This window comes from Mustelus asterias, chromosome 5 (genome assembly GCF_964213995.1).
Source record: "Mustelus asterias chromosome 5, sMusAst1.hap1.1, whole genome shotgun sequence".
NCBI lineage: Eukaryota > Metazoa > Chordata > Chondrichthyes > Carcharhiniformes > Triakidae > Mustelus > Mustelus asterias.
Window position 1 is genome coordinate 11,846,170 of NC_135805.1, and position 27,202 is coordinate 11,873,371.

The 27,202-nt window shown below is 44.9% G+C and overlaps 1 protein-coding gene across 4 annotated transcripts in view; it reads right to left on the reverse strand.

Annotated features, from left to right (window-relative positions):
- Positions 1 to 37: 37 nt before the first annotated feature.
- The window catches only part of aida (axin interactor, dorsalization associated), an 82,533-nt gene continuing 55,368 nt past the window's right edge, over positions 38 to 27,202 (reverse strand). For all 4 annotated transcript variants that reach the window (XM_078212177.1, XM_078212176.1, XM_078212178.1 and 1 more), the window contains 4 exons: positions 11,901 to 12,023; positions 11,686 to 11,808; positions 10,760 to 10,877; positions 38 to 838 (listed from right to left, as the gene is read on the reverse strand). In XM_078212177.1, coding sequence (XP_078068303.1) covers positions 742 to 838; positions 10,760 to 10,877; positions 11,686 to 11,808; positions 11,901 to 12,023 — 461 coding nt within the window. In that variant the 3' untranslated portion in view covers positions 38 to 741. The remainder of the gene's footprint in view (positions 839 to 10,759; positions 10,878 to 11,685; positions 11,809 to 11,900; positions 12,024 to 27,202) is intronic.

The window sequence follows — 27,202 nt, forward strand, 5'->3', positions numbered from 1 at the left end:
TTGTCCCATTTTCTTTGCCAGTGATTTACATGTGATGGCTACTGACCACACAGATTAGCACAGTATGAATCTAAGCAGTGTTTTTCTTAACTTCCCCCTCCCCCTCTATACATGAATCTTTATTATAAACTCCACATGGTTATTAAACAGGATGCTAACATGCTGTTGTAGTGCAATGATTAGACATTGAATAGAATACATTTTTTAGAAACGGCTTTGGGCCAACACACCACACTCTGGTACTTCAAATACATTTCTAGCTAAGCATCTGTGTGCCTTTTGCTCCAAACAGCCAGAAAGATCTTTGTTGAAAGTACCATTACACAACATTCCCACTCACCTGTACATCAGGAACCCTCCCTTTGTGCACTCACTTTTACTGTATTAGTTAACTAAAAAGCTACTGCCTTAAACCAGCATAACCAAGGTAATTTCAGCAGTTCCTTCGGTTTAAATAAGTTAACAAGTACTGTATTAGCTATCACAGGTAGTGTAGGTATTTTTCATTCTTCAGTACACTGAATAATTCTGCCACTGTTCCAGGATTAATCAATTATAAAATGGTAATGTTAATCAGCATGAAATAGTTTCCTGATTTGCAGCAGCTTGGGGACTTGAGATGTCTTCATGGGACATTGAACAATGATGCTGTGTTCTTATTGCAAGTACTGGATCATAAACGTGCTACACAGTGCTAGTTTTGTTGTACACATACACATTTACCACAATGCATATAGCAGATCACTCTTTGTGCAATGTTTGATGGAGGTGGAGATACAGTGGTTTCTTGGTCAGCAAATGCAATTTTTTTCTCTTGAAGTCTGTTGGCTTTTTGTATCTAAGACAGGTGAGAGAAAATAACATCCCTTTAAAAATCACCTTTGTGCTGTTATACTGGGAATAGAGATAAGGATGACAATCACAGAATGAGCTATCAAATGCTTGACCAAAGGGGGTAGGTTTTAAGCAGCATCTTAAAGGAAGGGGATTTGGGGAACAAAATCCAGCACTTTAAGGCAAAGACAGCTGAGAGAATGGTGCAGTAATTGTAATGTTTGCACAAGAATTGGAGACACGGATAAAATTGATGGAGAGAGAGATAGTAAAGTTCTGTAAGCAAATGGGTAATGGATGAAGAAAATTCAGAATGTTAAGAAAAGAGCAGCAAAGTTTTGGATTTTAATTGCTCCACCTTCAGTTACCGAAACCCAAATCTTTGGAATACCATCCCTTTAACCCCACCTTGTTTTCCTCCTTGACCCAATTTTTTAACCAGTTTTTGGTTATCTGACTAATATCTCTTCCTGTGGCTCAGTGTCATTTTGTTTTGCTATGAAGCACCGTGGGATGTTTCATTGCATTAGTATGAATATTTATTGGTGGGGGCATGGTGTTAGATGAGAACCAGTTTTTATGCAGGGTGGAAGATGGGAGGCTGGCCAGTGGCCCGTAAGAGTTAAATTTAGAACTAACTTAGTGTATGGATGAAAGTTTCAGCAGCAGATGAGGTGAAGCAGGGTTGCAGTCAAGTGATGTTACAGAATGCAGTGTTGTTGATGGTGGTCAGAATCTTCTCACGGGTCAATGCAGTTAGCAGGATGGAAATGGTAAACATGGAAAGGTTTGTAGTAGAGACCAAAGACACTAGCTTCAGTCTTCCCAGTATGAAATTTCTGCTCATCTAATGCTGGATTTCAGACAATCAAACTATTGGAGAAGATTCTTAGGAGTAGGATCTATGCACATTTGGAACGGAATGGTTTTGCATGTGGGAGGTCATATCTCACTAATTGAGTTTTTTGAGGAGGTGACAAGAATGATTGACAAGGAAAGGGCAGTGAATGTCTACATGAACTTTAGTAAAGCTTTTGACAAGGTCCCTCATGGTAGGCTGGTGCGGAAGATTAGATCTCATGGGATCGGGTGTGAACTAGCTAGATAACTGGCCATAGAAGACAGAGGGTAGCGGTGGAAGGGTGTTTTTCTGCTGGAGGTCTGTAACTAGTGATATTCCGCAGGGATCAGTGCTGGGACCTCTGCTGTTTGTAATAAATGACTTGGAAGAAAACGTAGCTGATCTGATTAGTAAGTTTGGGAATGATACTAAGATTGTCAGAGAATACAGTAGCATATGGATAGGCTGGAAAATTGATGGAGAAATGGCAGATGGAATTTAATCCAGACAAATGTGAGGTGATGTATTTCGGTAGATCCAATTCAGGTGGGAGCTATAAAATAAATGGCAGAACAATCAGGAGCATAAACACACAGAGATCTGTGCAGGTCCACAGATCCTTAAAAGTGGCAGCACAGGTGGAAAAGGTGATGAAGAAAGCACATGACATACTTGCCTTCATTGGACAGGGCTGAGCGTATAAAACATTGGTTAAGCCACATTTGGAATACTGCGTCCAATTCTGGTCACCACAGTACCAGAAGGACAGAGACTTTGGAGAATGCAGAAAAGGTTTACTAGGATGTTGCCTGGTATGGAGGGTATTAGCTATGAGGAGAGATTGAATAAACTGGGATTGTTCTCCCTGGAAAGACGGAGGCTGAGGGGTGACCTGATAGAAGTTTATAAAATTGAGAGGTATGGATAGGGTGAACAGTTGGAAGCTTTTTCCCCAAGGAATAAATGACAATGACAAGGGGGCACAGGTTCAAGGTAAGGAGGGGGGGGGGGGCGGAAGGTTCAGTAGAGATGTGTGGGGGAAGTTTTTTTAAACAATGGTGGGGGCCTGGAATGCACTGCCAAGTGAGGTAGCAGTTACATTAGCCACATTTAAGACTTATCTTGATAGGCATATGAACAAATGGGGAAGAGAGGGATATAAGTGGTTGGGATCGGTGTAGCCTTGGAGGGCTGAAGGGCCTATTCCTGTGCTGTTCTTCGTAATCAGTGAGACAAATTGCATAGTGAAGGGTTCCAAGGAGCTGGCAGTGATGGTGATAGAGCTGGCTGTTACTGGTGTACATGTGGAACTCAGTGTTTACAGGTGATATTAGTGCCTTTTTGGGGGAGGGGGGAATGGTTGTAGCATGTCACAAAATCATTACAGCGCAGGCGGCCATTCAGCCCATCTCTATGAAGTTTATTTATTAGTGTCACAAGTAGACTTGCGTTAACACTGCAATGAAGTTAGTGAAAATTCCCAGGGTCTACAAATGACCAATTAACTTAGTGCCATTCTCCCAGTAACCTTGCACATTCTTCCTTTTCAGATAACAATTCTTTTGAATGCTTCCATTGAACCTGCTCCCACCACAAAACAGTGCAATCCAGACCTCAACACCTTGTTGCATGAAAAATATTTTCCCCACATCACTTGTTTCTTTTACCAATTACTTTAAATCTATACCATCTTGTTGTTGATCCTGTTGTAAGTGAGAAGTTTCTTCCCATCTACTCTGCCCAGACCCCTCATTATTTGGAATATTTCTCAATCATCACTTCTCTAATTTTTCATAACTGCAGTTCCTCATTCCTGGAACCACTCACTTGAATCTTTTCTGCAATGTCTAATCCCACATCTTTCCTAAAGTGCGGTACCTAGACGAGACACAATACCCAGCGGATGCCAAACCAGCACCCTGTACAAGTTAAACAATCTCTTTGTTCTTATACTCTGCTTCTATAAATAAAGCCGAGGATACCGTACGCTTTATTAACCAAATCTGTCCAGCCACCTTTAATGACACATGCACTTATTCACCCAGTCCCTCTTCTCTGGCAGCCCCTTTAGAGTTGTACCCTTTATATTGTCCATATTCAGACAGCTAGATAGAACGGAATACTTGATAGGCAGAAAACAAGATGGATATACCAACTTGCATCGCTCTCCATTATGACAACGAAAGGGCATTAAACATTTATATGGCACCCTTCCATAGTAAAACATTACCTAACAGAATTTGACGCTGGGCCATATAATATATTAGGATAATGACCAAAAGCTTGTTAAGGAGCGAGGTTAAGGTTTTGAAAAACATGTATGGGGCGGCACAGTGATTAGCACTGCTGCCTCACAGCGCCAGGGACCTGGGTTTGATTCCCGGCTTGGGTCACTGCCTGTATGGAGTCTGCATGTTCGGGTGGGTTTCCTCCCACAGTCCGAAAGATGTGCTGGTTAGGTGCCTTGGCTATACTAAGTTCTCCCTCTGTAGCCGAACAGGCGCCGGAATTTGGCGACTAGGGGATTTTCACAGCAACTTAATTGCAGTGCTAATTAAGCCTACTGTGACACTAATAAATAAACTTTGCAGGTTGAGGAAGATCTAGACATGGCCTAGGCAGCTGAAGAAAAGGTCAGCAATGCTGGAGCAATTTAAATCTGGGATGTGCAAAGGAGCAAGGAGTCTAACAACACCAGGTTAAAGTCCAACAGGTTTATTTGGTAGCAAACACCACTATCTTAAGGATAGTATTATAGACCACCCAATAGTCAGCGAGAATTGGAGGAGCAAATCAGCAGAGAGATAGCTGACAACTGCAAGAAACACAAAGTTGTGATAGTAGGGGATTTTAATTTTCCACATATAGATTGGGACTTGCATACTGTTAAAGGTTTAGACGGAGTAGAGTTTGTAAAATGTGTTCAGGAGAATTTTCTGCATCAGTATATAGAGGTGCCAACTAGAGAGGATGCGATATTGGATCTCCTATTGGGAAATGAGTTAGGGCAGGTGATGGATGTGAGTGTGAGGGAACACTTTGGATCCAGTGATCATAATGCCATTAGTTTCAACCTGATCGTGGATAAGGATAGATCTGGTCCTCGGGTTGAAGTACTGAAATGGAAAAAGGTCAAATTTGATGAAATGAGAAGGGATCTGGGAAGTGTGGATTGGCACAGGCTGTTCTCTGGTAAGGAAGTAAATGGAAAGTGGGAGGCCTTCAAAGGAGAAATTTTGAGAATGCAGAGTTTGTATGTTCCTGTCAGGATTAAAGGCAAAGCAAATAGGAATAAGGAGCCTTGGTTCTCGAGGGAGATTGTAACACTGATTTAAGAGGAAGAGAGAGTTGTATTAAATGTACAGGCAGCAAGGAACAGATCAGATGCTCGAGTAGTATAAAAAGTGCAAGAAGCTACTTAAGAGGGAAATCAGGAGGGCTAAAAGAAGACATGAGGTTGCTTTGGCAGACAGAGTGAAGGATGATCCAAAGAGCTTCTATAGGTATGTTAGGAGCAAAAGGATAGTGAGGGATAAAATTGGTCCTCTTGAAGACCAGAGTGGTAGACTGTGTATGGAACCAAAAGAGATGGGGGAGATATTAAATGGTTTTTTTGCATCCGTATTTACTGAGGAAACGGGCATGGAGTCTACGGAAATAAGGCAAACAGGTAGGGAGGCCATGGAACCTTTACAGATTAAAGGGGAGGAGATGCTTGGTGTCTTGAGGCAAATCAGAGTGGATAAATCCCCAGGACCGGACAGGGTATTCCCACGGACCTTGAGGGAAGCTAGTGTTGAACTTGCAGTGGCCCTGTCAGACATATTTAAAATGTCAGTATTCACGGGGGAGGTGCCGGATGATTGGAGGGTGGCTCATGTTCCGTTGTTTAAAAAAGGTTCCAAAAGAAATCCGGGAAATTATAGGCCAGTAAGTTTGACGTTGGTGGTGGGCAAGTTATTGGAAGGTGTGATAAGGGATAGGATCTACAAAGATTTGGATAGACAGGGACTTATTAGGGAAAGTCAACATGGCTTTGTGCGTGGTAGGTCATGTTTGACCAATCAATTAGAGTTTTTCGAGGAGGTTACCAGGAAAGTGGATGAAAGGAAGGCGGTGGATGTTGTCTACCTGGATTTCAGCAAGGCCTTTGACAAGGTGCCTCATGGGAGGTTAGTGAGGAAGGTTCAGTCGCTGGGTATACATGGAGAAGTAGTAAATTGGATTAGACACTGGCTCAATGGAAGAACACTCCTCCGGAAGGCCGCTGCCCTCGACTTGACATGTATGCCCAAGCCGTCAGGAGGTGCGTCAACACCAAATTCATCAGCTGCACTCACAAGACAGCCCCGAACATCACCCAAGCACAACGTAACGCCATCCACGCTCTCAAGACCAACCGCAACATTGTCATCAAACCAGCAGACAAAGGAGGGGCCATCGTCATACTGAACAGAACGGATTACTGCAAAGAAGTGTACCGACAACTAAACAACGAGGAACACTACAGACAGTTACCTGCAGATCCGACCAAAGAACACACCCGTCAACTCAACACTCTGATTAAGACCTTTGATCCGGACCTTCAGAGCACCCTCCGTGCTCTCATCCCACGCATTCCCCGCGTTGTCGATCTCTACTGCCTCCCGAAGATACACAAGGCAAACACACCCGACCGTCCCATTGTATCGGGCAATGGGACCCTGTGCGAGAACCTCTCCGGCTATGTCGAGGGCATCCTGAAACCCATTGTACAAAGAACCCCCAGCTTTTGTCGCGACACGACGGACTTCCTACAGAAACTCGGCACACATGGAGCAGTTGAACCAGGAGCGCTCCTCGTCACAATGGATGTCTCGGCACTCTACACCAGCATCCCCCATGACGATAGCGCCAACAACTGCCAGTTTCCAGATGCAATTTTACATCTCATCCGCTTCATCCTGGACCGCAATATCTTCACCTTCAACAACCAGTTCTTCATCCAGACACACGGAACAGCCATGGGGACCCAATTCGCACCTCAATATGCCAACATCTTCATGCACAGGTTCGAACAAGACTTCTTCACCGCACGGGACCTTCAACCGATGCTATACACTAGATACATCGATGACATCGAGGAGGTGTGGGATAGAGGGAAAGTTGGCCGATTGGATAGGTAACTGGCTGTCTGACCGAAGACAGAGGGTGGTGGTCGATGGAAAATTTTCGGATTGGAGGCAGGTTGCTAGCGGTGTGCCGCAGGGATCAGTGCTTGGTCCTCTGCTCTTTGTGATTTTTATTAATGACTTAGAGGAGGGGGCTGAAGGGTGGATCAGTAAATTTGCTGATGACACCAAGATTGGTGGAGTAGTGGATGAGGTGGAGGGCTGTTGTAGGCTGCAAAGAGACATAGATAGGATGCAAAGCTGGGCTGAAAAATGGCAAATGGAGTTTAACCCTGATAAATGTGAGGTGATTCATTTTGGTAGGACTAATTTAAATGTGGATTACAGGGTCAAAGGTAGGGTTCTGAAGACTGTGGAGGAACAGAGAGATCTTGGGGTCCATATCCACAGATCTCTAAAGGTTGCCAGTCAAGTGGATAGAGCTGTGAAGAAGGCCTATAGTGTGTTAGCTTTTATTAACAGGGGGTTGGAGTTTAAGAGCCGTGGGGTTATGCTGCAACTGTACAGGACCTTGGTGAGACCACATTTGGAATATTGTGTGCAGTTCTGGTCACCTCACTATAAGAAGGATGTGGAAGCGCTGGAAAGAGTGCAGAGGAGATTTACCAGGATGCTGCCTGGTTTGGAGGGTAGGTCATATGAGGAAAGGTTGAGGGAGCTAGGGCTGTTCTCTCTGGAGCGGAGGAGGCTGAGGGGAGACTTAATAGAGGTGTATAAAATGATGAAGGGGATAGATAGAGTGAACGTTCAAAGACTATTTCCTCGGGTGGATGGAGCTATTACAAGGGGGCATAACTATAGGGTTCGTGGTGGGAGATACAGGACGGATATCAGAGGTAGGTTCTTTACGCAGAGAGTGGTTGGGGTGCGGAATGGACTGCCTGCAGTGATAGTGGAGTCAGACACTTTAGAAACATTTAAGCGGTTATTGGATAGGCACATGGAGCACACCAGGATGATAGGGAGTGGGATAGCTTGATCTTGGTTTCAGATAAAGCTCGGCACAACATCATGGGCCGAAGGGCCTGTTCTGTGCTGTACTGTTCTATGTTCTATGACATTTTCTTCCTTTGGACTCATGGTGAACAATCACTGAAACAACTCTATGATGACATCAACGAGTTCCATCCCACCATCAGACTCACCATAGACTACTCTCCGGAATCGGTTGCATTCTTGGACACATGCATCTCCATCAAGGACGGTCACCTCAGCACCTCACTGTACCGCAAGCCCACGGATAACCTCACGATGCTCCACTTCTCCAGCTTCCACCCTAAACACATTAAAGAAGCCATCCCCTACGGACAAGCCCTCCGTATACACAGGATCTGCTCGGATGAGGAGGATCGCGACAGACACCTCCAGACGCTGAAAGATGCCCTCATAAGAACAGGATATAGCGCTCGACTCATTGATCAACAGTTCTGACGCGCCACAGCGAAAAACTGCACCGACCTCCTCAGAAGACAAACACGGGACACAGTGGACAGAGTACCCTTCGTCGTCCAGTACTTCCCCGGAGCGGAGAAGCTACGGCATCTCTTCCGGAGCCTTCAACATGTCATTGATGAAGACGAACATATTGCCAAGGCCATCCCCACTTGCCTTCAAACAACCGCACAACCTCAAACAGACCATTGTCCGCAGCAAGCTACCCAGCCTTCAGGAGAACAGTGACCACGACACCACACAACCCTGCCACAGCAAACTCTGCAAGACGTGGCGGATCATCGACACAGATGCCATCATCTCACGTGAGAACACCATCCACCAGGTACACGGTACATACTCTTGCAACTCGGCCAACGTTGTCTACCTGATACGCTGCAGGAAAGGATGTCCCGGGGCATGATACATTGGGGAAACCATGCAGACGCTGCGACAACGGATGAATGAACACCGCTCGACAATCACCAGGCAAGACTGTTCTCTTCCTGTTGGGGAGCACTTCAGCGGTCAAGGGCATTCGGCCTCTGATATTCGGGTAAGCGTTCTCCAAGGCGGCCTTCGCGACACACGACGGCGCAGAGTCGCTGAGCAGAAACTGATAGCCAAGTTCCGCACACACGAGGACGGCCTCAACCGGGATATTGGGTTCATGTCACACTATTTGTAACCCCCACAGTTGCCTGGACCTGCAGAGTTTCACTAGCTGTCTTGTCTGGAGACAATACACATCTTTTTAGCCTGTCTTGATGCTCTCTCCACTCACGTTGTTTTGTTTCTTAAAGACTTGATTAGTTGTAAGTATTCGCATTTCAACCATTATTCATGTAAATTGAGTTTGTGTCTTTATATGCCCTGTTTGTGAACAGAATTCCCACTCACCTGAAGAAGGGGCTTGGAGCTCCGAAAGCTTGTGTGGCTTTTGCTACCAAATAAACCTGTTGGACTTTAACCTGGTGTTGTTAAACTTCTTACTGTCTTTCAATGGAAGAAGCCAGAGGGTGGTTGTGGAGGATTGCTTCTCTGAGTGGAGGCCTGTGACTAGTGGTGTGCCACAGGGATCGGTGTTGGGTCCATTGTTGTTTGTCATCTATATCAATGATCTGGATGATAACGTGGTAAATTGGATCAGCACATTTGCTGATGATACAAAGATTGGAGGTGTAGTGGACAGTGAGGAAGGTTTTCAAAGCTTGCAGAAGGATTTGGACCAACTAGAAAAATGGCAAATGGAATTTAACGCAGACAAGTGTGAGATATTGCACCTTGGAAGGACAAACCAAAGTAGAACGTACAGGGTAAATGGTAGGACTCTGAAGAGTGCAGTTGAACAGAGGGATCTGGGAATACAGGTACAGAATTCCCTAAAAGTGACGTCACAGGTGGATAGGGTTGTAAAGAGTGCCTTTGGTACACTGGCCTTTATAAATCGGAATATCAAGTATAAAAGTTGGAGTGTCATGCTAAGGTTATATATAAGGCATTGGTGAGGCCGAATTTAGAGTATTGTGTACAGTTTTGGTCACCTAGTTACAGGAAGGATGTAAATAAGGTTTAAAGAGTTCAGAGAAGGTTCACAAGGATGTTGCTGGGACTTGAGAAGCTGAGTTACAGAGAGAGATTGAATAGGTTGGGACTTTATTCCCTGGAGCGTAGAAGAATGAGGTGAGATTTGATAGAGGTGTATAAGATTTTGATGGGTATAGATAGAGTGAATGCAAGTAGGCTTTTTCCACTGAGGCTAGGGGAGAAAAAAACCAGAGGGCATGGGTTAAGGGTGAAAGGAGAAAAGTTTAAAGGGAATATTAGGGGGGGGGCTTCTTCACGCAGAGTGGTGGGAGTGTGGAATGAGCTGCTGGATAAAGTGAAAAATGCAGGGTCACTTTTAACATTTAAGAAAAACTTGGACGGGTTCACGGATGCGAGGGGTGTGGAGGGATATGGTCCAAGTGCAGGTCAGTGGGACTAGGCAAAAAATGGTTCGGCACAGACAAGAAGGGCCAAAAGGCCTGTTTCTGAGCTGTAATTTTCTATGGTTCTAATAGCTGGGGTCCCAACACTAATCATTGCGGACGCCCACTAGTCACTGCCTGCCACTTTCCTGTTTGTCAACCAATTTTCTATCCATCTCAATATGCTCTGCCAAACTCATGCGCTTTAATTTTACACGCCAATCTCTTCTAAAGGACTTTGTCAAAGGCCTTCTGAAAATCCAAATAAACTACATCCACTGGCTCCCCCTCATCAACTCTATAACCTTGAAGTTACATCCTTGAATAATTCGTGTAGATTTGTGGTGGGTAATAAGACGTTTTGCAAGAGATAGTTTGGCCAGGAGAGTATTGGAATAGTTCACAAAACAGACATTACATAGGTACAGGCTACCAACATTTGAGAGGGTGAATAGGTGGACAGAATAAAAGAGAAACGTTGAATCTTGAAAAACAAATGTTCCAATACTCACAGTTCTATAACTATCTGTCCAGCTTTGATTTCATCCATTTCCATAAAAGCAAAACATTTTGTGCTCGTAAATCTCTTTTTAGGTTTGTAATGTTTGAATTCAAAGAAAATAGCAGCACCTGTTAATGAAAAGCATGACATATTTCCTGATCTAAGAGTGTTAAAAACTATATCTGACAAATATCACAGCCACATTACTGAATGCTATAAGTATTAAGATCAATATTATCTACACCTTTTGAATGTTCTAGTGCTAAAATATTGACTAGTTAAAAAGGGAGGGATGGCAGTCACGACAATATAGCTGGTGAGGCCATGGCCTTTCACTTCTGAGACTTGGCTTTGGATCCACCTAGCCTAATGAAATGAACATTTCCCCGAAACGGGACTGTATTGGTTCACACCCAGTTTCTAGTGTGGAGATTTAAGTAAACAGCAATTTGACTTCCAAGATGCATGGCTCTCCCACATTTAGAAATATTTGGGATTCTGTAAAATGTATGAACTCAAATGAATATATTATTCCAGATTAAATTAATATATTCCATACACATTGGTGAACCCATACAATCTAATCTAAATTACTACATTGTGGGCTGTGGACTAAACATGTTTTGGTGGATGTCAGGATATTCTCCAGTACGGTGCTCTACTATTGGATCTTCACCAAGGAAGGAAATTAAGAAATCATAGAATCTCTACAGTGCAGGAGGAGGCCATTCGGCCCATTAAGTCTGCACCAGCCATAATCCCACCCAGGCCCCATAACCCCACATATCCACCCCGTTAACCTCCCGACACTAGGGGCAATTTAGCATGGCCAATCAACCTAACCCACACATCTTTGGTCTGTGGGAGGAAACCCACGCAGACAGTGACCCAAGGCTGGAATTAAACCCAGGTCCCTGGCGCTGTGAGGAGACTCACCTTTTGGCAGTTTTTCTATGTGTTTTTGGATTTCCACATCAACAGCAAAGTGTATGTACATATCTTCTTTCCTTGTAGCAATGGGGGTATCTTGTACAGGGGTTAGATCTACCCCATTGGCATCTGTATGATTATAGATATTACATTATCTGTCAATTATAAGTAAACAGAACTACTTGGGACACCAAATTCATTTAAAAATCCTATTGCATTACCTTTTACACTGACTGTGACATAGGGATCGATACACTGTCCCGCATCCTTGAGACCAATCTTTTCTATTTTAATAGTGAGCAGTGCCATGCCTGGTTCTGATGGCAGCCGTGGTAGTAGAGTACCTGAAGACAAACATTCAAAAGCACATCATTCTATAGTTATTTATTTTAGCATTAGGGCACAGTTGGCCAGTGTAACATTACTGATTCTGAACAAAGCAATAATTTGTGTCTTTCTAACGAGCCATGAAATTGAAACCCCATCTGCTTTCTCAAATGAATATGAAAGATCCCATGGCGTTACTCAAAGCAAAGATATTTGTGTGTGTCCTGGCTCACATTAGCCCCGAGCAAATACCAGAAAACAGATTACCTAGCCATTTCTCTCAGTTATTTGTGGCAACCTTCTGCACATTTTGGCAGCTGCTTTTGCGTACATTGCAACAGTGACAATGCTTCTTGACTGTGAAGCGTTTTTCGATGCCGAGGCTGAGAGATACTATATGCATGCCGATTTTCTTGAAAATCCATTGAGTGGCATTCTCCCATCATTAAGGCTTTAAAGTACAGTTCCAAGGGCCCGGCAGTGATCCTTTAAACACAATTTAGATAGTGTCGAGTAGACTATTCAACATGGGGGACACTGCAGCCAACTCGCTTTCTGTTTTCTCCCCCAACCTCCAAGTTTCACAAAAGTTCTCTTTCCATGCATATGGACGGACCAAAAAGGGGATTTACGCATGGAGACATGGCTGAGGTATTAAATGAATACTTTGCATCTGTCTTTAACAAGGAGCAAGAGGCTGCACAGGTGATGGTGGAAATGGTGGTAATTAAGAATTCTGATGGGTTTAAAGCGGATAAGGATGAGGTATTGGATTGGCTGACTACTTGGGATAAGGCACCAGCACCGGATGGGATGCATCCAAGGATACAGAGGGAAGTGAGAATGAAAATTACGGATGCAATGGATAATTTCCCATTCTTAGGTTCGGGTTGTGCCAGAAAGCTGGATAATTACAAATGTTTAAAGTTTATTTATTAGTGTCACATACCAACAATGCCATAAAGCTTTAAGTTCTCAATCATGATTTTGCTGCTACAAGATGCATAAAGCAATCTGGGGACAGGATTGTTATTATACCATGCTCACTACTGACCAGTTCCGTATTGACAGCTGCCTTGAGCTGCATCACTAATCTGCCCTCAAGGGCTTAACATACAAAAAACCCTGCATTTGTGTTGTACCATATCAAGCAGCTCACAACAGCCAATAAATTACTTGTCAAAATGTTGTCACCTGCAGCAAATCTGTCCACAATAACATCCCACAAACAGCAAATGGGATAAATGGCCAGTTAATTTGTTTTTATAATGGTGATGGTTAAAAGAGGAAGATTGACCAAGGTACAGGGAGAACCCCCCACTCTTCACAATGTGCCATGGAATCTTTAAAACCCAATAAACCACTGGAACAAATAGACAGAGCATCATTTAAACAATTCATATAACAAACAGCATATCCAGGATTGCAGCTGTCCTTTGGTACTGCTGACTGATGGACCCCGGTGAAGGGATGGATCACATCAAAGAACAAAGAACAATACAGCACAGGAACAGGCCCTTCGGCCCTCGAAGCCCATGCCGCTCCCCGGTCCAGGATTGAATCCTGAATCCAGGATCCCCGCCCAATTTTCCAGCCTATCTACATCCTAATATCCTATCCCCGAGCTGTCCCTCACAGCTATGATGCTTTGTTCATCACAACCTATTAACTCACCCCTACCCCCCCATTCCAGACCATGTGATCTCCAGGGAGAGGCGAAAACCCAGAGTGAAAACCCCAGGGCCAATATGGGGAAAAGAAAATCTGGGAAATTCCTCTCCGACCCCCTGAGGCGATCGAAACGAGTCCAGGAGATCACACTGGCCCTGATCGGAAAATGCTTCCCAACCCTATTCATTTCCACTTCCACGAACACCATATGAATTCCCTGCCCCCGAGACAGGTTCCCAACTATCCGCAGTCTCGCTCTGTACTGGCACCAGCAAGATGATCATAGAATGAAGCCTTGAAACGAGAAACAAAGAACAATTAGCCCGCGCCGCTCCCTGGTCCAAACTAGACCACTCTTTTGTATCCCTCCATTCCCACTCCGTTCATATAGCTGTCTAGATAAGTCTTAAACGTTCCCAGTGTGTCCGCCTCCATCACCTTGCCCGGCAACCCATTCCAGGCCCCCACGACCCTCTGTGTAAAATATGTCCTTCTGATATCTGTGTTAAACCTCCCCCCCTTCACCTTGAACCTATGACCCCTCGTGAACGTCACCACCGACCCGGGGAAAAGCTTCCCACCGTTCACCCTATCTATGCCTTTCATAATTTTATACACCTCTATTAAGTCTCCCCTCATCCTCCGTCTTTCCAAGGAGAACAAACCCAGTTTCCCCAATCTCTCCTCATAACCAAGCCCCTCCATACCAGGCAACATCCTGGTAAACCTCCTCTGCACTCTCTCCAAAGCCTCCACGTCCTTCTGGTAGTGTGGCGACCAGAACTGGACGCAGTATTCCAGATGCGGCCGAACCAACGTTCTATACATCTGCAACATCAGACCCCAACTCTTATACTCTATACATCGTTCTGGCTCAGTGGGAGTGGTGAGATGTGTCCTCATTAATATCCCAAAATTCATTTTTAACATTTCTGACAGCTCTGAAAATGTCCATGGTAAAAAAAACAATGACACAAGTACATAGGTGCCCATGTCAGCAGTGGTAGTTTCACAGTGATAAGGACGGACTGTAGGAAAGAGGATAAACAGCCATGGATATCTCAGGAAATAAAGGCGGGAATCAAATTGAAAGAAAATGCATACAAAGTGGCAAAGATTAGTGAGAAATTAGAGGATTGGGAAATCTTTAAAGGTCAGCAGAAAGCCACAAACAAAGCTATAAAGAAAAGTAAGATGGATTGTGAGGGTAAACTAGCTCAGAGTATAAAAACAGATTGCAAATGTTTCTACAAATATATAAAAAGAAAACGAGTGGCAAAAGTAAACATTGATCCTTTTGAGGATGAGAAGGGCAGATTTAATAATGGGAAATGAGGATATGGCCGATGCATTGAACAGGTATTTTGTGTCAGTCTTCACAGTGGAAGACACAAATAACAGGCTGAAAACAGATGACAAGGCGGCTATGGCAGGTGAGGACCTAGAAATGATCAAGATCACTAAAGAAGCAGTGTTAGGTAAGCTAATGGGGCTAAAGTCATTTCTCCTGGCCCTGATGGAATGCACCCCAGGGTACGAAAAGAGATGATGTGGAGATGCCGGCGTTGGACTGGGGTAAGCACAGTAAGAAGTCTCACAACACCAGGTTAAAGTCCAACAGGTTTATTTGGTAGCAAATACCATAAGCTTTCGGAGCACAGCTCCTTCGTCAGATGGAGTGGTTATCTGTTCTCAAACAGTGCAAACAGACACAGAAATCAAATTACAGAATACTGATTAGAATGCAAATCTCTACAGCCAGCCAGGTCTTAAATGTACAGACAATGTGGGTGGAGGGAGCATTCAACACAGATTAAAGAGATGTGTATTGTCTCCAGACAGAATAGCTGGTGAAATTCTGCAAGCCCAAGAGGCAAGCTGTGGGGGTTACTGATAATGTGACATAAATCCAACATCCCGGTTTAGGCCGTCCTCATGTGTGCGGAACTTGGCTATCAGTTTCTGCTCAGCGACTCTGCACTGTCGTGTGTCGTGAAGGCCGCCTTGGAGAACACTTACCTGAAGATCCAAGGCTGAATGCCCGTGACTGCTGAAGTGCTCCCCCACAGGAAGACAACAGTCTTGCCTGGTGATTGTCGAGCGGTGTTCATTCATCCGTTGTCGTAGCGTCTGCATGGTTTCCCCAATGTACCATGCCTCGGGACATCCTTTCTTGCAGCGTATCAGGTAGACAACGTTGGCCGAGTTGCAAGAGTAGGTACCGTGTACCTGGTAGATGGTGTTCTCACATGAGATGATGGCATCCGTGTCGATGATCCGGCACGTCTTGCAGAGGTTGCTGTGGCAGGGTTGTGTGGTGTCGTGGTCACTGTTCTCCTGAAGGCTGGGCAGTTTGCTGCGGACAATGGTCTGTTTGAGGTTGCGTGGTTGTTTGAAGGCAAGAAGTGGGGGTGTGGGGATGGCCTTGGCGAGATGTTCATCTTCATCAATGACATGTTGAAGGCTCCGGAGGAGATGCCGTAGCTTCTCCGCTCTGGGGAAGTACTGGACGACGAAGGGTACTCTGTCCACCGTGTCCCGTGTTTGTCTTCTGAGGAGGTCGGTGCGGTTTTTCGCTGTGGCGCGTCAGAACTGTTGATCGATGAGTCGAGCGCCATATCCTGTTCTTATGAGGGCATCTTTCAACGTCTGGAGGTGTCTGTTGCGATCCTCCTCATCCAAGCAGATCCTGTGTATTTGGAGGGCTTGTCCGTAGGGGATGGCTTCTTTTACGTGTTTAGGGTGGAAGCTGGAGAAGTGGAGCATCATGAGGTTATCCGTGGGCTTGCGGTACAGTGAGGTGCAGAGGTGACCGTCCTTAATGGAGATGCGTGTGTCCAAGAATGCAACCGATTCCGGAGAGTAGTCCATGGTGGGTCTGATGGTGGGATGGAACTTGTTGATGTCATCATATAGTTGTTTCAGTGATTGTTCACCATGACTCCAAAGGAAGAAAATGTCATCGATGTATCAAGTGTATAGCATCCATTGAAGGTCCTGTGCGGTGAAGAAGTCTTGTTCGAACCTGTGCATGAAGATGTTGGCATATTGAGGTGCGAATTTTGTCCCCATGGCTGTTCCGTGTGTCTGGATGAAGAACTGGTTGTTGAAGGTGAAGATATTGTGGTCCATGATGAAGCGGATGAGTTGTAAAATTGCATCTGGAAACTGGCAGTTGACGGCATTGAGTACTGAGGCCATTGCAGCAATGCCATCATCGTGGGGGATGCTGGTGTAAAGTGCCGAGACATCCATTGTGACGAGGAGTGTTTCTGGTTCAACTGCTCCATGTGTGTTGAGTTTCTGTAGGAAGTCCGTAGTGTCGCGACAAAAGCTGGGGGTTCTTGGTACAATGGGTTTCAAGATGCCCTCGACCTAGCCGGAGAGTTTCTCGCACAGGGTTCAGTTTCCTGAAACGATGGGACGGCCGGGTGTGTTTGCCTTGTGTATTTTTGGGAGGCAGTAGAGATCTACAATACGGGGAGTACGTGGGATGAGAGCACGGAGGGTGCTCTGAAGGTCCGGATCAAAGGTTTGGATCAGAGTGTTGAGTTGACGGGTGTGTTCTTTGGTCGGATCTGTGGGTAAATGTCTGTCGTGTTCCTCGTTGTTCAGTTGTCGGTGCGCTTAGAACCATAGAAAATTACAGCTCAGAAACAGGCCTTTTGGCCCTTCTTGTCTGTGCCGAACCATTTTTTGCCTAGTCCCACTGACCTGCACTTGGACCATATCCCTCCACACCCCTCTCATCCATGAACCCGTCCAAGTTTTTCTTAAATGTTAAAAGTGACCCCGCATTTACCACTTTATCCGGCAGCTCATTCCACACTCCCACCACTCTCTGCGTGAAGAAGCCCCCCCCTAATATTCCCTTTAAACTTTTCTCCTTTCACCCTTAACCCATGCCCTCTGGTTTTTTTCTCCCCTAGCCTCAGCGGAAAAAGCCTGCTTGCATTCACTCTATCTATACCCATCAAAATCTTATACACCTCTATCAAATCTCCCCTCAATCTTCTATGCTCCAGGGAATAAAGTCCCAACCTATTCAATCTCTCTCTGTAACTCAGCTTCTCAAGTCCCGTAACATCCTTGTGAACCTTCTCTGCACTCTTTCAATCTTATTTACATCCTTCCTGTAACTAGGTGACCAAAACTGTACACAATACTCCAAATTCGGCCTCACCAATGCCTTGTATAACCTTACCATAACACTCCAACTTTTATACTCGATACTCCGATTTATAAAGGCCAATGTACCAAAGGCACTCTTTACGACCCTATCCACCTGTGACGTCACTTTTAGGGAATTCTGTACTTGTATTCCCAGATCCCTCTGTTCAACTGCACTCTTCAGAGTCCTACCATTTACCCTGTACGTTCTACTTTGATTTGTCCTTCCAAAGTGCAATATCTCACACTTGTCTGCGTTAAATTCCATTTGCCATTTATCAGCCCATTTTTCTAGTTGGCCCAAATCCCTCTGCAAGCTTTGAAAACCTTCCTCACTGTCCACTACACCTCCAATCTTTGTATCATCAGCAAACTTGCTGATCCAATTTACCACATTATCATCCAGATCATTGATATAGATGACAAACAACAATGGACCCAACACCGATCCCTGCGGCACACCACTCGTCACAGGCCTCCACTCAGAGAAGCAATCCTCCACACCCACTCTCTGGCTTCTTCCATTGAGCCAGTGTCTTATCCAATTTACTACCTCCCCATGTATACCGAGCGACTGAACCTTCCTCACTAACCTCCCATGAGGCACCTTGTCAAAGGCCTTGCTGAAATCCAGGTAGACAACATCCACCACCTTCCCTTCATCCACTTTCCTGGTAACCTCCTCGAAAAACTCTAATAGATTGGTCAAACATGACCTACCACGCACAAAGCCATGTTGACTCTCCCTAATAAGTCCCTGTCTATCCAAATATTTGTAGATCCTATCCCGTATCACACCTTCCAATAACTTCCCACCACCGACGTCAAAGTTACTGGCCGATAATTTCCCGGATTTCTTTTGGAACCTTTTTTAAACAACGGAACAACATGAGCCACCCTCCAATCATCCGGCACCTCCCCCGTGAATACTGACATTTTAAATATGTCTGCCAGGGCCCCTGCAAGTTCAACACTAGCTTCCCTCAAGGTCCGTGGGAATACCCTGTCCGGTCCTGGGGATTTATCCACTCTGATTTGCCTCAAGACAGCGAGCACCTCCTCCCCTTTAATCTGTAAAGGTTCCATGGCCTCCCTACCAGTTTGCCCTATTTCCGTAGACTCCATGCCCGTTTCCTCAGTAAATACGGATGCAAAAAAACCATTTAGTATCTCCCCCATCTCTTTTGGTTCCAAACACAGTCTACCACTCTGGTCTTCAAGAGGACCAATTTTATCTCTCACTATCCTTTTGCTCCTAACATACCTATAGAAGCTCTTTGGATTTTCCTTCACTCTGTCTGCCAAAGCAACCTCATGTCTTCTTTTAGCCCTCCTGATTTCCCTCTTAAGTAGCTTCTTGCACTTTTTATACTCCTCGAGCATCTGATCTGTTCCTTGCTGCCTGTACATTTCATACAACTCTCTCTTCCTCTTAATCAGTGTTACAATCTCCCTCGAGAACCAAGGTTCCTTATTCCTATTTACTTTGCCTTTAATCCTGACAGGAACATACAAACTCTGCACTCTCAAAATTTCTCCTTTGAAGGCCTCCCACTTTCCATTTACATCCTGACCAGAGAACAGCCTGTGCCAATCCACACTTCCCAGATCCCTTCTCATTTCATCAAATTTGGCCTTTTTCCAGTTCAGAACTTCAACCCGAGGACCAGATCTATCCTTATCCATGATCAGGTTGAAACTAATGGCATTATGATCACTGGATCCAAAGTGTTCCCTCACACTCACATCCATCACTGCCCTAACTCATTTCCCAATAGGAGATCCAAAATCGCATCCTCTCTAGTTGGCACCTCTATATACTGGTGTAGAAAATTCTCCTGAACACATTTTACAAACTCTACCCCGTCTAAACCTTTAACAGTATGCGAGTCCCAATCTATATGTGGAAAATTAAAATCCCCTACGATCACAACTTTGTGTTTCTTGCAGTTGTCAGCTATCTCTCCGCTGATTTGCTCCTCCAATTCTCGCTGACTATTGGGTGGTCTATAATACAAGCCCATTAATGTGGTCATACCTTTCCTGTTTCTCAGCTCCACCCATAGGGCCTCTGTAGACAACCTCCCTAATCTATCCTGCCTGAGTACCGCTGTAACATTTTCCCTGACCAACAATGCCACCCCCCCACCTTTTATCCCTCTGCCTCTATCCCGCCTGAAACATTGGAACCCTGGAACATTGAGCTGCCAGTCCTGCCACTCCTGTAGCCAAGTTTCACTAATGGCTATAATGTCATATTTCCACGTGTCTATCCACGCCTTCAGCTCATCTGCCTTCCCCACAATACTCCTGGCATTGAAATAGACACACCTCAAAAAATTATTTCCACCACACTCTACCCTTCCATTTGTGATTTTGCTTGAACTAACCTGTCTTTTTACCCCTGCTCCACTATCTGCTCTGGCACTCTGGTTCCCATCCCCCTGCAAATCTAGTTTAAACGCTCCCCAGTAACACTAGCAAATCTCCCTGCAAGTATATTGGTCCCCTTGTAGTTTAGGTGTAACCCGTCTCTCTTGTACAGGTCCCACCTGCCCCAAAAGAGGTCCCAATGATCCAAGAATTGGAAACCCTGCCCCCTGCACCAGTTCCTCAGCCACGTGTTTATCCGCCCAAGCATCCTACTCCTGCCCTCACTGGCATGTGGCTCAGGTAGCAATCCTGAGATTACTACCCTCGGGGTCCTGCTTTTTAAACTTCCTTCCAAGCTCTTTGTACTCACTCTTTAGGACCTCCTCACTCTTCCTTCCCACGTCATTGGTACCGACGTGTACCACGACATCTGGCTGATCACCTTCCCACTTTAGAACGCTGTGCACGTGATCAGAGACATCGCTGACCTTGGCACCTGGGAGGCAACAAACCATGCGGGAGTCTCTATCCCGACCACAGAACCTCCGGTCCGTACCTCTGACCATCGAGTCCCCTATCACTACTGCTCTCCTCTTCTTCATCCCACCCTTTTGCGCTGTAGAACCAGACGCAGTATCAGAGTTCCGGCTGTTGCAGCTTGTCCCAGGTAAAGCATCTCCCACAACAGTATCCAATTCAGTATACCTGTTGTGGAGGGGTATGGCCACAGGGGAACCCTGCTCTGCCTGTCCTTTCACACTACTTCTTTGCAGTAATCCGTTCTGTTCAGTATGACGATGGCCCCTCCTATGTCTGCTGGTTTGATGACAATGTTGCGGTTGGTCTTGAGTGTGTGGATGGCGTTGCGTTGTGCTTGGGTGATGTTCGGTGCTGTCTTGTGAGTGCGGCTGATGAATTTGGTGTTGACGCACCTCCTGATGGCTTGGGCATACATGTCAAGTCGAGGGCAGCGGCCTCTCCATTAAGGACGCATCTCCATTAAGGACGGTCACCTCAGCACCTCACTGTACCGCAAGCCCACGGATAACCTCACGATGCTCCACTTCTCCAGCTTCCACCCTAAACACGTAAAAGAAGCCATCCCGCACGGACAAGCCCTCCGAATACACAGGATCTGCTCGGATGAGGAGGATCGCAACAGACACCTCCAGACGCTGAAAGATGCCCTCATAAGAACAGGATATGGTGCTCGACTCATCGATCAACAGTTCCGACGCGCCACAGCGAAAAGCCGCACCGACCTCCTCAGAAGACAAACACAGGACACGGTGGACAGAGTACCCTTCGTCGTCCAGTACTTCCCCGGAGCGGAGAAGCTACGGCATCTCCTCCGGAGCCTTCAACATGTCATTGATGAAGACGAACATCTCGCCAAGGCCATCCCCACACCCCCACTTCTTGCCTTCAAACAACCACGCAACCTCAAACAGACCATTGTCCGCAGCAAACTACCCAGCCTTCAGGAGAACAGTGACCACGACACCACACAACCCTGCCACAGCAACCTCTGCAAGACATGCCGGATCATCGACACGGATGCCATCATCTCACGTGAGAACACCATCTACCAGGTACACGGTACCTACTCTTGCAACTCGGCCAACGTTGTCTACCTGATACGCTGCAAGAAAGGATGTCCCGAGGCATGGTACATTGGGGAAACCATGCAGACACTACGACAACGGATGAATGAACACCGCTCGACAATCACCAGGCAAGACTGTTGTCTTCCTGTGGGGGAGCACTTCAGCAGTCACGGGCATTCAGCCTTGGATCTTCAGGTAAGCGTTCTCCAAGGCGGCCTTCACGACACACGACAGCGCAGAGTCGCTGAGCAGAAACTGATAGCCAAGTTCCGCACAGATGAGGACGGCCTAAACCGGGATGTTGGATTTATGTCACATTATCAGTAACCCCCACAGCTTGCCTCCTGGGCTTGCAGAATTTCACCAGCTGTTCTGTCTGGAGACAATACACATCTCTTTAACCTGTGTTGAATGCTCCCTCCACCCACATTGTCTGTACATTTAAGACCTGGCTGGCTGTAGAGATTTGCATTCTAATCAGTATTCTGTAATTTGATTTCTGTGTCTGTTTGCACTGTTTGAGAACAGATAACCACTCCATCTGACGAAGGAGCTGTGCTCCGAAAGCTTATGGTATTTGCTACCAAATAAACCTGTTGGACTTTAACCTGGTGTTGTGAGACTTCTTACTGTACTAAAAGAGATAGCAGAGGAAATAGCAAATGGACTAGTCGGAATTTACCAAAATTCGCTGGATTCTGGGGCAGTTCCTGCAGATTGGAAAACAGCAAATGTGACGCCACCATTTAAAAAAGGAGGTAGACAAAAGGCTGGTGGGCATTTCCCTCCTGCAGGAGCAAGCTGCCAGGATTCAGCTGGTGACAAATCCCAGACTTGCATAAAGCTCAATGAACTGACATACAGTGAAGCAGACTGATTTCAGGAAAGAAACCGTGTCCAAATTTCCTATTTACAGATAAAAATAAAATCCTGCAGATGCTGGGAATCTGAAATACAGTCAGAAAATGTTTTTGTTTCTGATTTATAATGCTTTCTTATAGATCGCTAATCAGCACTAGATTTAGAATTCTAAAACTTTATGATCTCTTCCTCATTAATTTTAAACAGTACACAGCTGGACACAAGGAGTCAGAAATAGACCTGGGGTTGTTAGGGTGGGATGGGAGGAGGTTTGCTTGATACTGCATCCTGTTTTCAGATATGCTGAATGATTACAGTATTTACCAAATATATTTGTGACATATAATAACCAAATATTGATACAATACCAACTTACTGATAACCTATCCAAAACTAAGACCTCAACCTTTACCTTGCCCAACTGGTGCATCAGACTTAAGATCTAAAAATGATGCAGAGTGCATTGCAATGAACAATCACACTTCAGAAACACTAGGTTTTTTGATCCTTGTTTTTTAAACTCAACCCATACAGATTCCACATCCTCTATGCTAATATCTTTCCTCAATATCGTATCAATATCTTTAATCAATAATGCAACTCCACCACCTTTTCCTTTCTGTCTGTCCTTCCGAAACACTGAATAGCCTTCAATGTTTAGTTCCCATCCTTGGTCACCTTGGAGCCATGTCTCTGTAATGCCAACTATATCAAACCCCTTTACATCTGTCTGTGCAACTAATTCATCCATTTTGTTTGAATGCTCCGAGCATTCAGGTACAAAACCTGAAGGTGATCCTTCTAATGTTTGTCCCGTTCCTACTATTTTTTACTCGGTCCTTATCTGACTCGGTCCCACCTCCCCCAGAACCGGTCTCAATGCCCCAGGAATCTGAAACCCTCCACCTCGCACCATCTTTTCAGCCACATATTCATCCTCTGTATCCTGCTGTTTCTGCTCTGACGAGCACATGGCCTTGGTAGTAATCCTGAGATCACTACCTTTGAAGTCCGACTTTTCAGCTTGTTTCCTAGCTCCCTATATTCTGCTTTTAGAACCTCACCCCTTTTTTTAACCTTTGTCATTTGTACCAAAGTGTACTAGGACCACTGGCTGTTCACCCTCCCCCTTCAGAATGTCCTGCAGCCGCTCCGAGACATCCTTGACCCGAGCACCAGGGAGGCAACATACCATCCTGGAGTCTCATTTGTGGCCACAGAAACGGCTGTCTTATCCCCCCTACAATTGGATCCCCTACAACTATTGCATTCTCTAATAATAAAATTTAGTTGATGCCTCATTGTAAGAGTGGAAATTGTGCCTTGGACAAAGCTAAGAAGTACAGGTTCGAAGGGTCATTGAATTTGTCTATACCTTATTTGGAAGGTGACTAGGTATTTTGGACAGGTCACCTGATAACAGAGGCTGCCTCAGCATACCTATAAAAAGCACTGGGAAGGACAGGAAGCTGACAGATCCACAGACAACCATCTTGAAGAAGCGTCAACTCAGGGAGAGACAGAAAGAGGCTTCTAGAAGCAGCCATGGCCTCTGGTGTTAGTAGGCAGTTTGAAGGTGCCAAGCCTGCAGAAACAGAGGAAAATAACCTCTCTTCCCTGTAAACTGGATTTCATCTACTAAGCTCTAGTGTTAAAACAACCTTTGACAACACAACAGCAGAAGTCATTGCAGCTACAGAGATAATCCTACAAAATCTACACTTCAGACAAGACAACACCTCGACTACAAAAATATTAGGCATGCATCAAATATGGACTAAACTGATCCAAGTTTTATAAGTATCATCCTCTCATTTGTAACTAATCTTTGTGTGTGTGTGTGTGTGTGTGTTAGCAACTTACATTTTTTGGAAAGTAACTTCCAGAGCAAGAGAGTGAAATAAACTATACTGTTTTTTTAAAAAGTGAAACAGCTTTGCTGCCGTTTTCTTAAGTTGAATTTCTCACTCCAGAAACAAAAAAATACACACACAAATGTATTGCACACAGATTATGGGAAACATCTTTTAAAGTATCCGGTAGAATAGCTTCCCTCCCTTTCAATTCTATTCCTCTAGAAAAAGTGTTTAGTTTGCTTTTTTATGGCCATGCTAAACTATGGTGGAACTCATTATGATTAAACGAGATGAGGAAAACTTGCAGGTTTTTAATGGAAGACTAACAATGAGAGTTTGCATTTTCACAGTATTTTAAAGTAGTAAAGTTTCCCAAGTGTTTCACAGGAGTGTTTAAAAACAAAACTTGATACCAAGGCAAAGGAGATATTCGAGATGACCAACTAACGGCTTCATCAAAGGTGTATCTTAATCATCAAATAGTTACTGCATGGAAGGAGGCCATTTGGCCTGTAGTGTGCATGCTAGCTCTCAGAGCAACTCAGCTCGTCTCACTCCACTATCTACCCTGTCCAAACCCATGATCTTGAACACTTCCTCCATTAAATCCCCATCAGCCTTCCCTTATTGAATACTATACTCCATTTGAGATTGGACCAGTGGTTTAAAAAGGTTCACAACAACCTCATATTTTGTACTCTATTTTTATAAAATCCAAAAATCTAATATGTCCTATTAACCACTTTCACAATCTGCCCTTCCTTTTCCAATAATTTGTGCACAAAGACCCTGCCACCTCTCCAAGTCTTTCTGTTTCTATAATGTTCCTTTAATGTTACTTCTCATTCTTCCTACCAAAATGAATCACTTCATACTTCTCTGCATTAAATTTCATCTGCCACCTGTCCACCCATTCCACCAACCTGCTCATGTCCTCTCAGAACCTGTCTTCATCACAGCTCACTACAATTCCAAGTTTTGAAATCATGCCTTGTACATCCATTAATGTAGGTGGAGAAAAGCAATGGTTCTAATACCATGCGCTGGGGAGTCCCACTCTACATCCCCCCCCCCCCCCCCCCCCCCCCCCCCACCCCCCCAGTCCAAGAAAGAACATCAAAGAGGTGGCTTTAAAGGTGCATCTGAATCATCAAATAGTTACTGCATGGAAGGAGGCCATTTGGCCTGTAGTGTGCATGCTAGCTCTCAGAGCAACTCAGCTAGTCTCACTCCACTATCTACCCTGTCTAAACCTATGATCTTGAACACTTCCTCCATTAAATCCCCATCAGCCTTCCCTTATTGAATATTATACTCCATTTGAGATGGAGTATCTCAAACGGAGTATAGATAGAGGCAGCAGAATCTTTGCTTCCTGTCACACAGACAATTTTCCACTGCTGCTTCTATCTACTTTATTCCACCGGCCTCAACTTTGTTGAGAAGCTTCTTGTGTGGCCCTTCATCAAATCCCTGTACACCACATCAACATTCTGTTACTTCATCAAGAAGCTCAAATAAATAATTAAACATGAGCGTTCTTTAACAAATCCATGCTGTCTTCCTTTAATTACTCCACAGTTGTCCAAGTGGCTGTTAATTTTGTCTCGAATTATTCTTCTAAAGCATTCCCACTAGTGAGATTAAACTGAATGCTCAGTAGCTGCTGGGTTTATGACCAGTGCCTCATCAACCTTTACCTCCCTCAGTATCCTTACTGCGCCTGATCTGATCCTTGTGACATCAACTTTTAAATACAATTAGCCTTCTAATACCTCATTTCTTGATTTTTAGCCCATCCAATGCCTCAATGATCTCCTCTTTCATTATAACATTGCCAAGGAAGATAATGCTGCCAAAGTCAAATGCAAAATACTAATTTTATATCACAATCATGCCCTCTGCATCCTCCATGTGTGAATCCCCTTTTTGGTCCCTCATTGGCTCCAGCCCTCATTCACCACCCATCTTCTATTTTTGTATACTTAAAGACGACTTTCGGATTTTTTAAAAGTTGGCTGCTAGTCTCTTCTCTTGGCTCCTCACTTCTTTTCCCACTTCCCTTCTGAACTTATTCAGCCTGGTTCTCTCATGTGCTATCCGCTTGACCTCTATCATACACACCTTGTCTCTGCACTGGATGCGTCTGTTCCACTGCTCTTCTTCATGGTAATGTACCTTAACTGTTCCAAAACCATCTCCTTATTAAAGGCAGCCTAATGTTCCGTTGCAGTATTGACTGCCAATCTTTGATTCCAATTTACCTGTGGACTAGTTCTATTTCTTTTCCTAATAAGAACATAAGAACTAGGAGCAGGAGTAGGCCATCTGGCCCCTCGAGCCTGCTCCACCATTCAATAAGATCATGGCTGATCTTTTTGTGGACTCAGCTCCACTTACCCGCCCGCTCACCATAACCCTTAATTCCTTTACTGTTCAAAAATTTATCTATCCTTGCCTTAAAAACATTTAATGAGGTAGCCTCAACTGCTTCACTGGGCAGGGAATTCCACAGATTCACAACCCTTTGTGTGAAGAAGTTCCTCCTCAACTCAGTCCTAAATCTGCTTCCCCTTATTTTGAGGCTATGCCCCCTAGTTCTAGTTTCACCCACCAGTGGAAACAACTTCCCTGCTTCTGTCTTATCTATTCCCTTCA